We start from the raw sequence: 12500 nt of genomic DNA on the forward strand, positions 1-12500 counted from the left end.
CTCTCTCTCTCTCTCTCTCTCTCTCTCTCTCTCTCTCTCTCTCATCCAGGGTGTCTTTATCGTCTTGCATAGCTCCTCTTTCTCATGGTAAGGCACTGAATCCCCATCACAAGAAACATTCAACATTCGGCCCCACAGAAGACCACCATCATCATCCTCTGTGTCCTTCATCAGTTCCCCTCCTCTTCATAAAGTCTTTGAATTTTAAAGAAATGAAATGAAGAAGCGTTGAAGTTTCCCGCTCACATCGCTGCTCAACCGCAGGTTCACTGCAGCTGACCGAGAAACGCTGTGAAACAAACCCAGTCGTCCTCAACAGTGTGTGTGTGTGCGTGTGTTTTAATTCAGCTGGTCCTCGTATTGTTTCCGGAAACAGTCGCCAGCTGGAAAGAATTCCCAGCAGCGTTCCTGGTACATTTTCCAAACGTATGACTCCTAAAGACAAACGTGAATCTGACGTCAACAGTAGAACTAAACATCACAAATCATAAAGAGAGAGAGAGAGAGAGTTTTACCTGGCCTGTGTGCTCTGTTTCATCTTTGTTGATGAGATACATAAAGAAAAATCTGGAAACAAACAGACACAGATGTTTAAAACAGATTTGGGTGAATTTAAAGAACCAAAATATTGCAACTGTTCAGTGACTTGACGTAGATCTCAGATGTGCTCGTGCAGGACTCACAGATAGTTGGCCAGGTTGTGTTCCTGTAGCGTGTGGGTTTCAAAGCCGTGTGGAACTGTGTCAAAATAATCATTTCCAATTCCACAGATGAAACATTTAGTCTGTGAGGAGAGAGATAATATGATTATTTAACCACAACAATGATAAGCAAATATTACATATACTGTCATGAAAACAACGCCAGTTCAATATGAACCTCTGAAGGGTGAATTCAGAATACTGTTGAAAAGATGTTTGTGTAACGTTTACTATAGAATTTACTATAATAATATTAGTTTTATAGACATGACACAACACTGCTTTTTTAGAAACATCTCATTCATAATTTGGATGGAAGGTTTGAAGTTTAATGACTGAAGTCCCAGAATCAAATCATTTTTAATGTCATCAAGTCCATGTTAACCATGTCTCATATATTTGATCATTTATTTGTTAATATAGCAAACAGCAAAAACACACACACACACACACACACACACACACACACACACACACACACACACACACACACACACACACACACACACACACACACACACACACACACACACACATATTTCTCTCTAATTCTCAACTCTTTGTAAAAGAAATCAATCCGTCTTCAGAATTCACTTCATTTAGACATGAATTATGCAGAACACGTATGAATACATAAAGTACACACCACAGAGGTAATTAGAGTTTGATGTAATGATAATTGACTTTATGGTGGTCTCACCTCCATGTCTTCTTTCACCTGCTCTTGTTGGTCTCTTAACTCACCAAATGCATCAATAATAAGACCTGAAACACACAAACAAACAAACATGAGACTTCAGAAAATCACAAACATACAGAAAGTCATCACACCAGCACGCACGCACGCACGCACAGCCACACAACACACACGCACGCACACACACGTTGGTTTAATTATCCCGTGGGGACAGTCCATAGGCGATAATGTTTTATACTGGTACAAACTATAGTTTCCTATCCCTATCCTACCCATCCCTAAACTAGATCATAGAACATCTGCATTTTATAGATTTGTAAAAAATATTGTTCTGTACAATTTATAGCTATTTGTGCCCCTGAGACCTCAATTTTGGTCCCCACAGTGACAACGAGTCCCCATGTGGTTGGTTTGTATTCAGGTTTAGGTCCCACTCGGGATATACAACTGACCCAACTTGGAAACAACCAGTTTCCATGTTTTATGGGGACATTCCATAGACACAATGGTGTTTATACTGTACAAACTGTATCTCATATTCCCTCCCCCTAACCCTAACAATCACACACAACTGTCTGCTCTTTTACATTTTCACTAAAGTTCATTCTGTATGATTTATAAGCTTGTTTCCTCATGGGGACCAAAAAATGTCCCCACAAGGACAAGGGTTTTGGATATTGCCATCTTTGTGGGGACATTATGTCCCCATAACGTAGGGTTTACCCTTCACACACGCGCACGCACACACGAGATACTTCAGAAAGTCACAAACACAACACATCATCACACACACACACACACACACAAACGCACACGTACGTACGCACACACACACACACACACACACACACACACACACACACAACACACACACACCTTGTATGATGGCCAGGAGGATGACTATGACGAAGAAGAAGAAGGTGATGTCAAAGATGATGCGATAGATCTCGTACTCATCCCCGGCTGGATCTTCGATCTGATCACCGATCCCACCGCCAGCCCGAACGCCAACATACATGTGGAACATATAACACTGCACACACACACACACACACGTGAGAAGTGGTTGTTTTTTTATTTAACAGAATCTAAATATTATTTTGAAACTATAAATGTTCTGAAAGGATAAAACTCTAAATTCTGATTGGACTAACTGAATTTTAAGCTGTAAAACAGTGATCCACACACATCACAGATTAATACAACAGGCAACAGGTTGTCTGTTTGACAACTTCATGTAAGGTATTGAACATTAAACTTATTTACACAATCTCTAAAAACATATAAGCTAGACGATTTCACTACGGTAAAGAGGGTTTTCATCTCACTCCTCATTCATGCTAAAATGACAATAAATCACATTTAACTGAAGCCGTTCATATCTATAAACACACAACACAAACACAAAGAGAGAAAGTGAATGTGCTGGAGTTTACATCCGTCTGTCTGCTGCTCATGACAAAAAACTTCCTCTGCCATCAAACTGTCTTCCCTTATTAGGAGAGACAGACAGCGGGAGAAACTGAGAGAAAGACAAAGGCCAAAGAAAAGATCTAGAAATGGAATTCTACGGATGGCTGCTTCCGAGCGGATTAAAGCTCACACACACACACACGCACGCACGCACACATGCACACATGCACACACACACGTTCACATGCACCCACACATGCACACACACACGCGCTCACATGCACCCACACACGCACACACACGCGCTCACATGCACCCACACACGCACACGCACACACACACGCGCTCACATGCACCCACACACGCACACGCGCGCGCGCGCTCACACGCACCCACACACACACACGCGCGCGCGCGCTCACACGCACCCACACACACACACACGCACACACACACACACACATCATAGCATACCATATAGGGACAATTCCAGGTTATGGATGTGACGGAACATGAGCAAGCATAGTATTGTTAGAATGTTTTGCACAAACCCTGGTATAGTCATTATCATACAGATACCATAGCATTTTATTGACATTGTGAATGTGACAAAAAGTCCACTTTCCATGGAATTGCCATATAGTATAGTCCCTGTATTTGCGAATATATGTACAGTATATTGAATGAGTGCTGTATGTGGTTTTCTGATAGTGAAGATAACTTTACATTCCTTATTAACACACACACACACACACACACACACACACACACACACATACACACACACACACACGCGCTCACATGCACCCACACACACACACACACGCGCTCACATGCACCCACACACACACACGCACACACACACGCACACACACACGCACACACACACGCACACACACATCCTTATAAAGCTCTCAGCAAACATCTCAACACCTCACTGACCTTCACATAAACACAATCAAAAAACAGACAGTTAGCAACATACACAACACCTTAGCTGTTCAAGATGATACACACACACAAGTTTGTTGAGGGAAGACAACACTGTGCACAAAACATACACAAAGTCACTAAAAAATATTTTGTTCCATGTTTTTTTATACCTAACCCTACACATGACCAAGCCCTACATGTGGCCCCTCCCCAATTCTACTTATCTCAGCCAGGACCAAAAATATGAAAACAAGGTGTGTGTGTGTGGAGAGATCATCATCATCATCATTCTAAATATGGAGAAACATTCACCCTGTAAATCAGTTTTTGATTGGATGAATGTGATTTAAAGTCCCTGTGATCCGGAGTTAACAGATGCTCCGCCCAAGCCGTCTAACTTACGTCATTTAAGATGGATAGTCATTACAGGAAGGAAGGGCGTTAACAGATTTTAACTAAAGATGATGAGTGCACACGATTTTTAAAAAGAGAACGGCCCACACTGATCAACTATTTACAATAAACGCTGCAATATTTCAAGAAAAAACAAGAATTGTCGTTTTTAAATTCACCGGGACTTTAAAGCACAGAAGATATATGACAAGTGTTGTTGATCGTACTTGATCATTTCAGTGAATCAGAAGATCTCTCTCTGTGTGTGTGTGTTGATGCGTTTAATGTTGTGGAGTTAATGACATTGTTGTTCTAATCGAGCGCTTCTAATGATCGTCCGGTCGTTTGTGCTTGGCAACAACAAATAAACCATCAGAGCAGCGATGCCCTCATCTCATGACACCAATTAAAAGAGCAACACCCCCGAGCACAGCAGCACATCACATTTAAATATCACAGGGTGAAGGTCAAAGGTCAATGGAGGCAGATTGTCTGAACTACAGTAATAAAGTCATAAGAAGCTGACGTCACAGCTGAAATGACAAACATGTTCTTGTATTCAACACGATACTGAACCACAACCACTAATGATATTTCTGCTTTCTCACCGTCAGCATGTCGTCACACTTCATGTCTGGAGATTCTCCATCTTCACTCTTGTTGTAGAACTTACGGAAGAAGTTGAAAGCCACCACAGTGTAGAGATAAACCACAACCGCCAGCAGACCTACGGTCAGGACCAACTACACACACGCACACACACACACACATCACGTGTGGAGGTGTGTGCGGTGGTCTTTATGAGTTTGTGTGAAGAGGAGATCTCAATAATGATGTCAGGTTGAGATGTTACCTGTTTGCCGTTGTGTGTGACAGACGACAGGATGGTCCTCAGGGTCTTAAAGCCCATGGCGATGTCCAACAGATGAGCAGCGAAGAAGAAATTATTGTAGTGTCCCAGAATAGACATGCTCATGTACCAGGCCAGATACAGAAAAGACTGAAACACACAAACCTGTGAATATCTGACAGGACTCACTCGAGACCAACAGACGGATAGAAAGAGGAATTACTTACATTATCTGTGAAGACCACTCCTAACTTCCAAATCTGATACTTCACATCGATGGAGTTCAGTCTGAAAAGAGAAAAGCATCACTTCACATCTCATAGAGCAGTGGTTCTCAAAATGGGGGCCGTGCCTCCCCGGGGGGCTCCGAGATGGATCCACGGGGCATTTGATGAAATATAGAAAATGATCATAGATTTTATGCAATCAAACATCAGAAAAATAAGACCACCAACCAAAAGTATTGATGTTCCAGCATTGTCTAACTGAACATGCTTTTGGTTGAATTCAAATTCTAAGATTAAGATTGTACATTTTCATTTGGGGGGCCGCAAAAAGATACGTAGAAAAAGTTTGAGACACGACCGCCCCCTACAGGACGCCGAGAGACACTCACACTGCTGCCAGTGATCCGTCTCTCTTTGGTTTCTTCTTCTTGTGAGCGTCGCTGAAGTCCAGAGCGGCTTTATCCATCCCGAGCAGCTCACTGATCCGATCATGACCATAAAACTCTCCGTACTTATCCATCACCTACAACACAGATTCAGACGATACCAGGATTTATCTCTCATAACTCTTCACCGTTCACTCGGTGCGCGTTTGTACCATCTCATTTACCTTCCTCTTCACAAATTTATCCCAGTAATTGTTTGGGAAGGACCTGAGAGACACAGAGAACATTCATCTTTAGCACAGGAACTCGAAAAACTGTATAAACAATGCAAGTCTGCCCGAACTCCAATCCAAGGTCATTTAATGTGTGCCAATAATGTAAAGCATTTTAAAATTCATTTGTATTTTATTATTGTGTGAATTTATCAATACTACAAAGATTGTGTCAGAACACACAGGTTTATTTTCCCATGATGCATCATCAAAAGACCAACACTTGCCTTCCATTATTCTGTGTCTGCTGTTCTAAACACGGTGTTCTTATTTAGCCGTCACCGAAGGTAAATATGTCAGACAATCATGTTTCTGATCAAATGAATTTGACACTAAACACACTAACACATATTACCAGCAGATGTGACCGTTTACACCGGAGGAATCAAAACTTTACATCACCTCACAGTGTTCAATCATTCTGGACCAGATGAAATTACAGTTGCACTCAAAACAAGGAAATGCCGATGGGATAAGAATAATACACAGCAATATTATTTTCATGAGTCCACAGGCAGATATTTCTCATGGGTAAAGATGCTAGTATTGCTGACGATAACGTGAGGCTGTACATTACTCTTAATATCATCTTTCATTAGCTCATCATGAGATAATAAAATGACGGCGTGACTCACTGAGTGTTAATGACCAGTCTGTCCCATTGACCTTTAATATCATCTTCTGACGGCTGTTCGGTGATGTACAGACCATCAAACTCCAGCTTTCTGGCCACCTCCTTCTCACGCTTAAATATCACCAGAGGAACCTGCCGGACACACACACACACACACACACACATTCAAACCCGCCGGCCATTCCATCTTTCATGGGTTTGAATAATTGCACTTTATCATCACGAATGAAAAACGTCTGTCGAGCTTTCATTATTTCCCATACTGTGAGTGAATAACATTGTGAAGAATCTTCTGGAAACATGTACACTGAACACAAACAATACCAACAAAAGCTTCCCATATCTTCTAACATTGACAATGCACATTCTGACACAAATCCACGTGATCGAAGACGCAAACTATGATTGCTCAGATGTTGCTCTTTCATGGCTCAGGAGACTTTGGTTTAAGAATCAGATGAGAGTATAATCGTGCGGACACACGAAGAGTCTGGAGGTGTAAATGAAAGTCAATGTGACGAGAAATGTTTTGAGATCTTCAATCATATCGACTTTGGACTGCAGACGAGACACATCTGAGCTCAGTTTGACACATTGCTGACGTGTCTCTTCTCAAACTCTCACGACACAGACGAGACTCTCTGATATGGTGAGATGTTTGTGAGGACACACCTTTAAACAATAGTAGCCGATGATACAGAAGAAAGAGATGACGGTGTGTAGAATGGCCAGAATCCTGAGGGTGGGCTCCATGTACCCGCTGCTCTCCTCCAGAACGAAGTGAACAGTGACGGGTGGACTGCTGGAGGATCCCAGAGGATCCCACGGAACGCTGGTGTCTGATGTACCGCTGAACATCACGTCCTTCCCCTCAGAGACCGCTGAAGACGTCGACACCTTCCCACAATCACACAAACAGCCTCTTTATCCGTCATCAGAAACAAACTGGACTCAAAAGAAGCCCATCGTGAGCATCACATCACCTCAACACACAATGATTGGCATAGAACTTTTACACAACACATTACTAAAGAAGAGTGAATAAACTATTTACAATTCTGCGTGTTTTAAGATTACAGACAGCTTAATACTAGAACCGCCAGAGTTCGCTGTATGTCTAAAACCGCCAGCGAGTACAATTTAGCCCTGCACATGAATATTGTTTTGCTGGCTAAAAACTCATCATGTCACTGTTTTACGTGACCGTCATCCCAAAGTGATGTCACGAGACACGAAATGACTCGTTTTAGTCATCAACTCTGTTGTTTTATGAAAGTCACTTTTCTTAGTGGTGAAATAATCGATGCAACAACATATTCAAGCGTACAGTTTCACCTAAAGAATTATTCCTTTGTTTAGTTTATCATTTATGAGTCGGACAAGAGAACAAAACATGGGGTAATCATCAAAAATAAAGGCACGAGGTAAATCTGACCCGGCGCTTAACGGTATAAATGCACAGCTTTTTCATTTGGTTTTATCCATTTTTATCAACAGGGGATTGTAAATAACACAATTTTAGTAAAAGTCAATGGATATTTCATTGAAAAAAAAACAAATTCGACCCCATAGCGGTTCCAGTGTCAATGCTGAGGTAGCACTGCTTTGCAATGCAATTTAGAGCCATAGAAATATATGCTGTATATATTTATAATGTAATGTGTTTACAAATGACTAATTTAATTGCATAATGTTTACTTCGATAACATACTGTAATACAATATTACTAAACAAACACTATAACTCAATGTGAGTGATGCTCGATGAAAAGTCAAACGTCTGGACACACAAGTCCTCAGGATTTCAAGTCTCATTCATGTGTGTAGCGTGAGATGAGTTAAAACACAACTACATGACGGTTTCGTGTGTGAATTACCTTGTAAAACAGCAGAATGAAGTTGATGGCAAACGCCACGAACAGAGCCAACATTCTCATGTTGTAGAAATTCCGCGCGAAATAATTCTACAGGAGAGAAAACACACGGCTGTAGAGATTCTATGTGGTACATTCAGTACTGCGTGTTTATGATGAGATGACGTGAGGAGGAGTTCAGACCAGAAGTTTGCGTTGATAAGCGATGATCTTCTTCCAGAATGCAGACTCATGAAGATCCGGCTCATCTGATCTGCTGTAATGAAGTCGTACTTTACGCTTCACCTCCTCATCCTCCTCCTTCTTCTTCTTCTGGGTCTTCTTTCCATTTTCACCTCTGTGAGAAACAATGAGAAACGTCACGGATAGACCGGCGTTAGAACAGAACGATCATTTCTGGCCACTTACTGGGCTTTCTCGGGCACAGATTTGGTGTCTTCCGTAATCTCATTGTTCTCTGCTGAAGATGAGGAGCTCTTGGTCTGAGAGAAAGAGCAACACAAAGCAAGATGATTTTGATCAAACTCACACAGCTGAACAGTCACGTACGGTTTGGCGTTTGCTGTACCTGGTGTCTCCGGCGGACTTCAGGTGACGGTGCGGCCGGAGGTGGAACGGGTGCGTTGAGCAGATCGGTGAGGCTGGCGTTGGGATTGTGAGGCATGAGTTTATACTGTCCGCCTTCTCTCTTCAGATCCAAACCAAATATATCCGACAGAAGATCCGTGTCGTCCGCCGCCACCGTCAGATCAGCCAGGTCTTCTTCAGGCGAGGTTCTATCCGCAGGTTTCTTCTCGCCCTCCTCCGTCTCTCCTCTCACTTCGTCTTGCGTGGGATCGGGCATGTTGGCCAGGAGCTCGGACACCTTCATGGTCTTGGCGCCCTCCACCAGACACCCTCCCAGAAAACTGTTGTACACGATGCGGAAGAATCCTCGAGCGACGCTGAAGGTGAAGTGCAGGAGACCCAGCAGGACGCTCCAGTAGAAAGACGCCAGCGCCGTCACCATGTCCTTCACCGTCATCTTCTTGGCTTTCTTCACCTGTTTCTTGATGCTCTTCATGGACAGAACCTTCATCAGCATGATGACGTTGTATCGCAGAGCGAACAGAGCCGTCCTCACGGTGGCGATGGAGAAGAAACCCATCTCGGGACTCTCCTCCTCCGGTTTCTCTCTCTCGCTGTCCTCTTTGCTGGCCGAGCGTTCGCCGGCGTCCGACATCCGAGCGGCCAGCTGCATCTCAAAGATGGTGTCCTCGCAGAAGTTCACGAAGAGCTCCATTTTCTCTTTCTCGCCTCCCTCGTTGACCACATCGAAGATGAACTGACGTTTGGACTCTTTGACCTGCGGCTTCTCCCACTGCGTGCGGCTGGACTCGCTGATCTCGAAATACACACGTTCGATGCGCTTGGCGCTGCCCATGATCTCGATCCGGCCCAGATACGGCTGGAAATAATTCAGCACGCTCTCGGCCAGCTCCAGGAACGTCTGGAGTCGAGAGTCGTGCGGCATGTGTTCGGAGAGGTTGGTGAGAAGGACGGCCACGTTGAAGCCGATGTCTTTGGCCGGTTCGTGGAAGCGCTCGACAAACTCTTCATAATCTAAGAGTTCGTTTTCGTCCGTTTCTGCACACGACAGGAGGAACTCGGTCTCAGATTGGGTGTAATGTTTGTGGCTCTCCATGGCTTTATGAAAATCTCTCTTGGAGATGACGCCTTTGCCGTCGAGGTCGTACTCTTTGAAGGCATCTGATGATGTCAAATCTTTCAGTTTGAGGAACATGTCAAAGAACTTCAGGATCATCTCAACGTTGTTGGACGACTCCACTAACATATCCACCATCTGCTTTCCAATGGTCCCGTTCACAACATTTCCTGAACACACAGACAAATTATTATTCCATTATACCATGGTCTGTTTGAATACTGGATTCTGATTGGCTGGAAGGTGTGCATTAAAACCCTTTAACGCACAGGTAGCTCCAGTCAGTTTGATTACATTTGAAATTTAACTGACAAAATCACTGTCATTTTCACCTGTTTGATATAAAATTTCACTGTAAACATCAATAAAAGATTTAACTTGGCAAATGACCGTGGTATAAGTGAGATAATCCACAGCTAGCCGTGCGTTAAAGGATTTTAATGCGCTTCGCGTCAAGTGGTTCTTGGCCTCCACGTCGTGCATTAAAACCCTTTAACGCACGGCTGGCTGTGGATTATCCCTTACGTGAAAAACAGCAATGCATTTCTCATAATCAAACAATCTCACCTTCTAACATGGACAAGAGCATGACAACCATATCCTTCTGAAGATCCATCAGCTCCTTTAACAGCTCGATTTGACTTGAATCCTTCAGAATGAAAACGACACGTTCACTCAACATTGTTTTCTCCATGTTTGATTGGATTTGTTTGGATTGTGGATGTACCTGTGACAGCTTCATCTGCATGTGTGCGAAAACGTGTAGAAATCCAACGACAGCATCCCACAGACGACTGTGAGCCAGACTCTGTTGATTCCCCGTGCAGGGACCCTGAGGAAACCCATCATCATCACACGTTTGTTACACATCATCTCTCTCTCACACACACACAGACGCGGCAGCAGAGCTTCATTTACCTGAATATACTCCGTCAGTGTGTTGAACACCTGTTTGGCCACATTGATGGCTTTAGAGAAATTCCTCTGGCCTTGTTCATCGATGACGTCTTTCCCAGAATAATACCAGTAGAAATCACTGATGGACTCCTGAAAGCACACACACACACACACACACAGTAGACGTGTGTCAGTTGTGTGTCATCAGATCGTGATCGTCACATGGTCCTGATGAAGAAACCTCTCACCTGTACTCTCAGCAGATAATCTACTGTAGAGATGATGATGTTGACTGTTGTGTTGTTACCTGTCTGTGTTCGCAGGTAGTTCTGAAAATCTGATGTACAGACAGATCACAAAAACTCAACACAACAGCGATGTGAAGTTTACTACACACTGTAAGACACGACAAAACTGCACAACACACATTTAAAGCGGCCCTAACACACGCGGTTTCTGCCAATCTCATATTAATCTTGAGTACCTATAGAGTAGTATTGCATTCTTCATATCTTCGAAGAGTATTTAGTTTGATTACATTTATAAAAGACAGATACAGCTGTAGAATTATTTCCGAAAGCATACGGCGCGTGCGGGGGGGAGGGGTAGGCGGAACTAAAGCACGTGCGCACCCATTGCCAACAAAACACAGACATCAGTTTCACTCACCGCATGCGGTTCATGTCCGGCATCTTTAACGCTGGGACGGCTCCATATATCAGTTTCAAACCATCTCCAAATCCAGCGTTATATCCACCGTTTATATAACATTCATCACCCAAATGCAGTGAACAAACAAGCACCTGAACTTCACCTGAACGTATGCGCTCTCTCTCTCTCTCTCCTGCACACAAGTGAAAGTGACGTCTGCGCATGCGCCTTCTCCTGCTCTCCTTGCTGCCGCATGCTTTTCCGGGAGAATTGTCCAATAAGGGACTAAGAAAAATTGTTACGAAACAGTTTTATATGTGCGAAAAAAACTTTCCGAAACCTGTACGATCGCTGGGGGAGTGTGTCGAGCACAGACATACTACGTCATATGGCCAACTCGTTTTTTGACAAGTTGACCATGTTAAGCATGAGAAGACAGCACGTTTAACAGTGTAAAGAAGTCAGAATGCATGACACAACGTTGCAGCACCCCTTTAAAATCAGTGTTGGGTAAGTTACTCTGAAAAAGTAATTAATTACTAGTTACTAGTATTCATTAGTGTAATTAGATTACTGTACAAATCACTCTCTCCAAAAAGTATTTAATAACTTATTACTGATTGCTTTCTATATCCTACATGTAGAGAATTTAGCATAAGCCAAATGGTCAGTCATTGAAAGAAGAGCCATCAACCCCTTTCACTGCCCTTTCTCCTGGTTTCTTGATACCATCATCAAAAGACCAGAGTCAAAACCTCTCACTGAGAGTTTTGATAACCTTTTGTTTCTCTGTTGGATATTTTACGACTCCTCAGCTTCAAAGCAGAGGGGAGAAGTCTCAAACTTCAGATGTTAAGTTTCAGATAAC

General features: G+C 43.1%; 1 protein-coding gene across 1 annotated transcript in view; it reads right to left on the reverse strand.

Annotated features, from left to right (window-relative positions):
• Window positions 1-6: 6 nt before the first annotated feature.
• ryr2a (ryanodine receptor 2a (cardiac)) overlaps window positions 7-12500 on the reverse strand; it is a 100413-nt gene continuing 87919 nt past the window's right edge. The window contains exons 85-104 of the mRNA XM_057359207.1: window positions 11230-11318; window positions 11003-11131; window positions 10812-10916; window positions 10652-10733; window positions 8948-10254; window positions 8788-8861; window positions 8563-8716; window positions 8383-8469; window positions 7179-7403; window positions 6508-6638; window positions 5825-5867; window positions 5604-5737; window positions 5215-5275; window positions 4991-5137; window positions 4746-4880; window positions 2275-2431; window positions 1402-1466; window positions 684-784; window positions 516-567; window positions 7-435 (exon numbers count right to left, since the gene is read on the reverse strand). Coding sequence (XP_057215190.1) covers window positions 340-435; window positions 516-567; window positions 684-784; window positions 1402-1466; window positions 2275-2431; window positions 4746-4880; window positions 4991-5137; window positions 5215-5275; window positions 5604-5737; window positions 5825-5867; window positions 6508-6638; window positions 7179-7403; window positions 8383-8469; window positions 8563-8716; window positions 8788-8861; window positions 8948-10254; window positions 10652-10733; window positions 10812-10916; window positions 11003-11131; window positions 11230-11318 — 3374 coding nt within the window. The 3' untranslated portion in view covers window positions 7-339. The remainder of the gene's footprint in view (window positions 436-515; window positions 568-683; window positions 785-1401; window positions 1467-2274; window positions 2432-4745; window positions 4881-4990; window positions 5138-5214; window positions 5276-5603; window positions 5738-5824; window positions 5868-6507; window positions 6639-7178; window positions 7404-8382; window positions 8470-8562; window positions 8717-8787; window positions 8862-8947; window positions 10255-10651; window positions 10734-10811; window positions 10917-11002; window positions 11132-11229; window positions 11319-12500) is intronic.

Source organism: Triplophysa rosa, linkage group LG18 (assembly GCF_024868665.1).
Source record: "Triplophysa rosa linkage group LG18, Trosa_1v2, whole genome shotgun sequence".
In the NCBI taxonomy this organism is placed as follows: Eukaryota; Metazoa; Chordata; class Actinopteri; order Cypriniformes; family Nemacheilidae; genus Triplophysa; species Triplophysa rosa.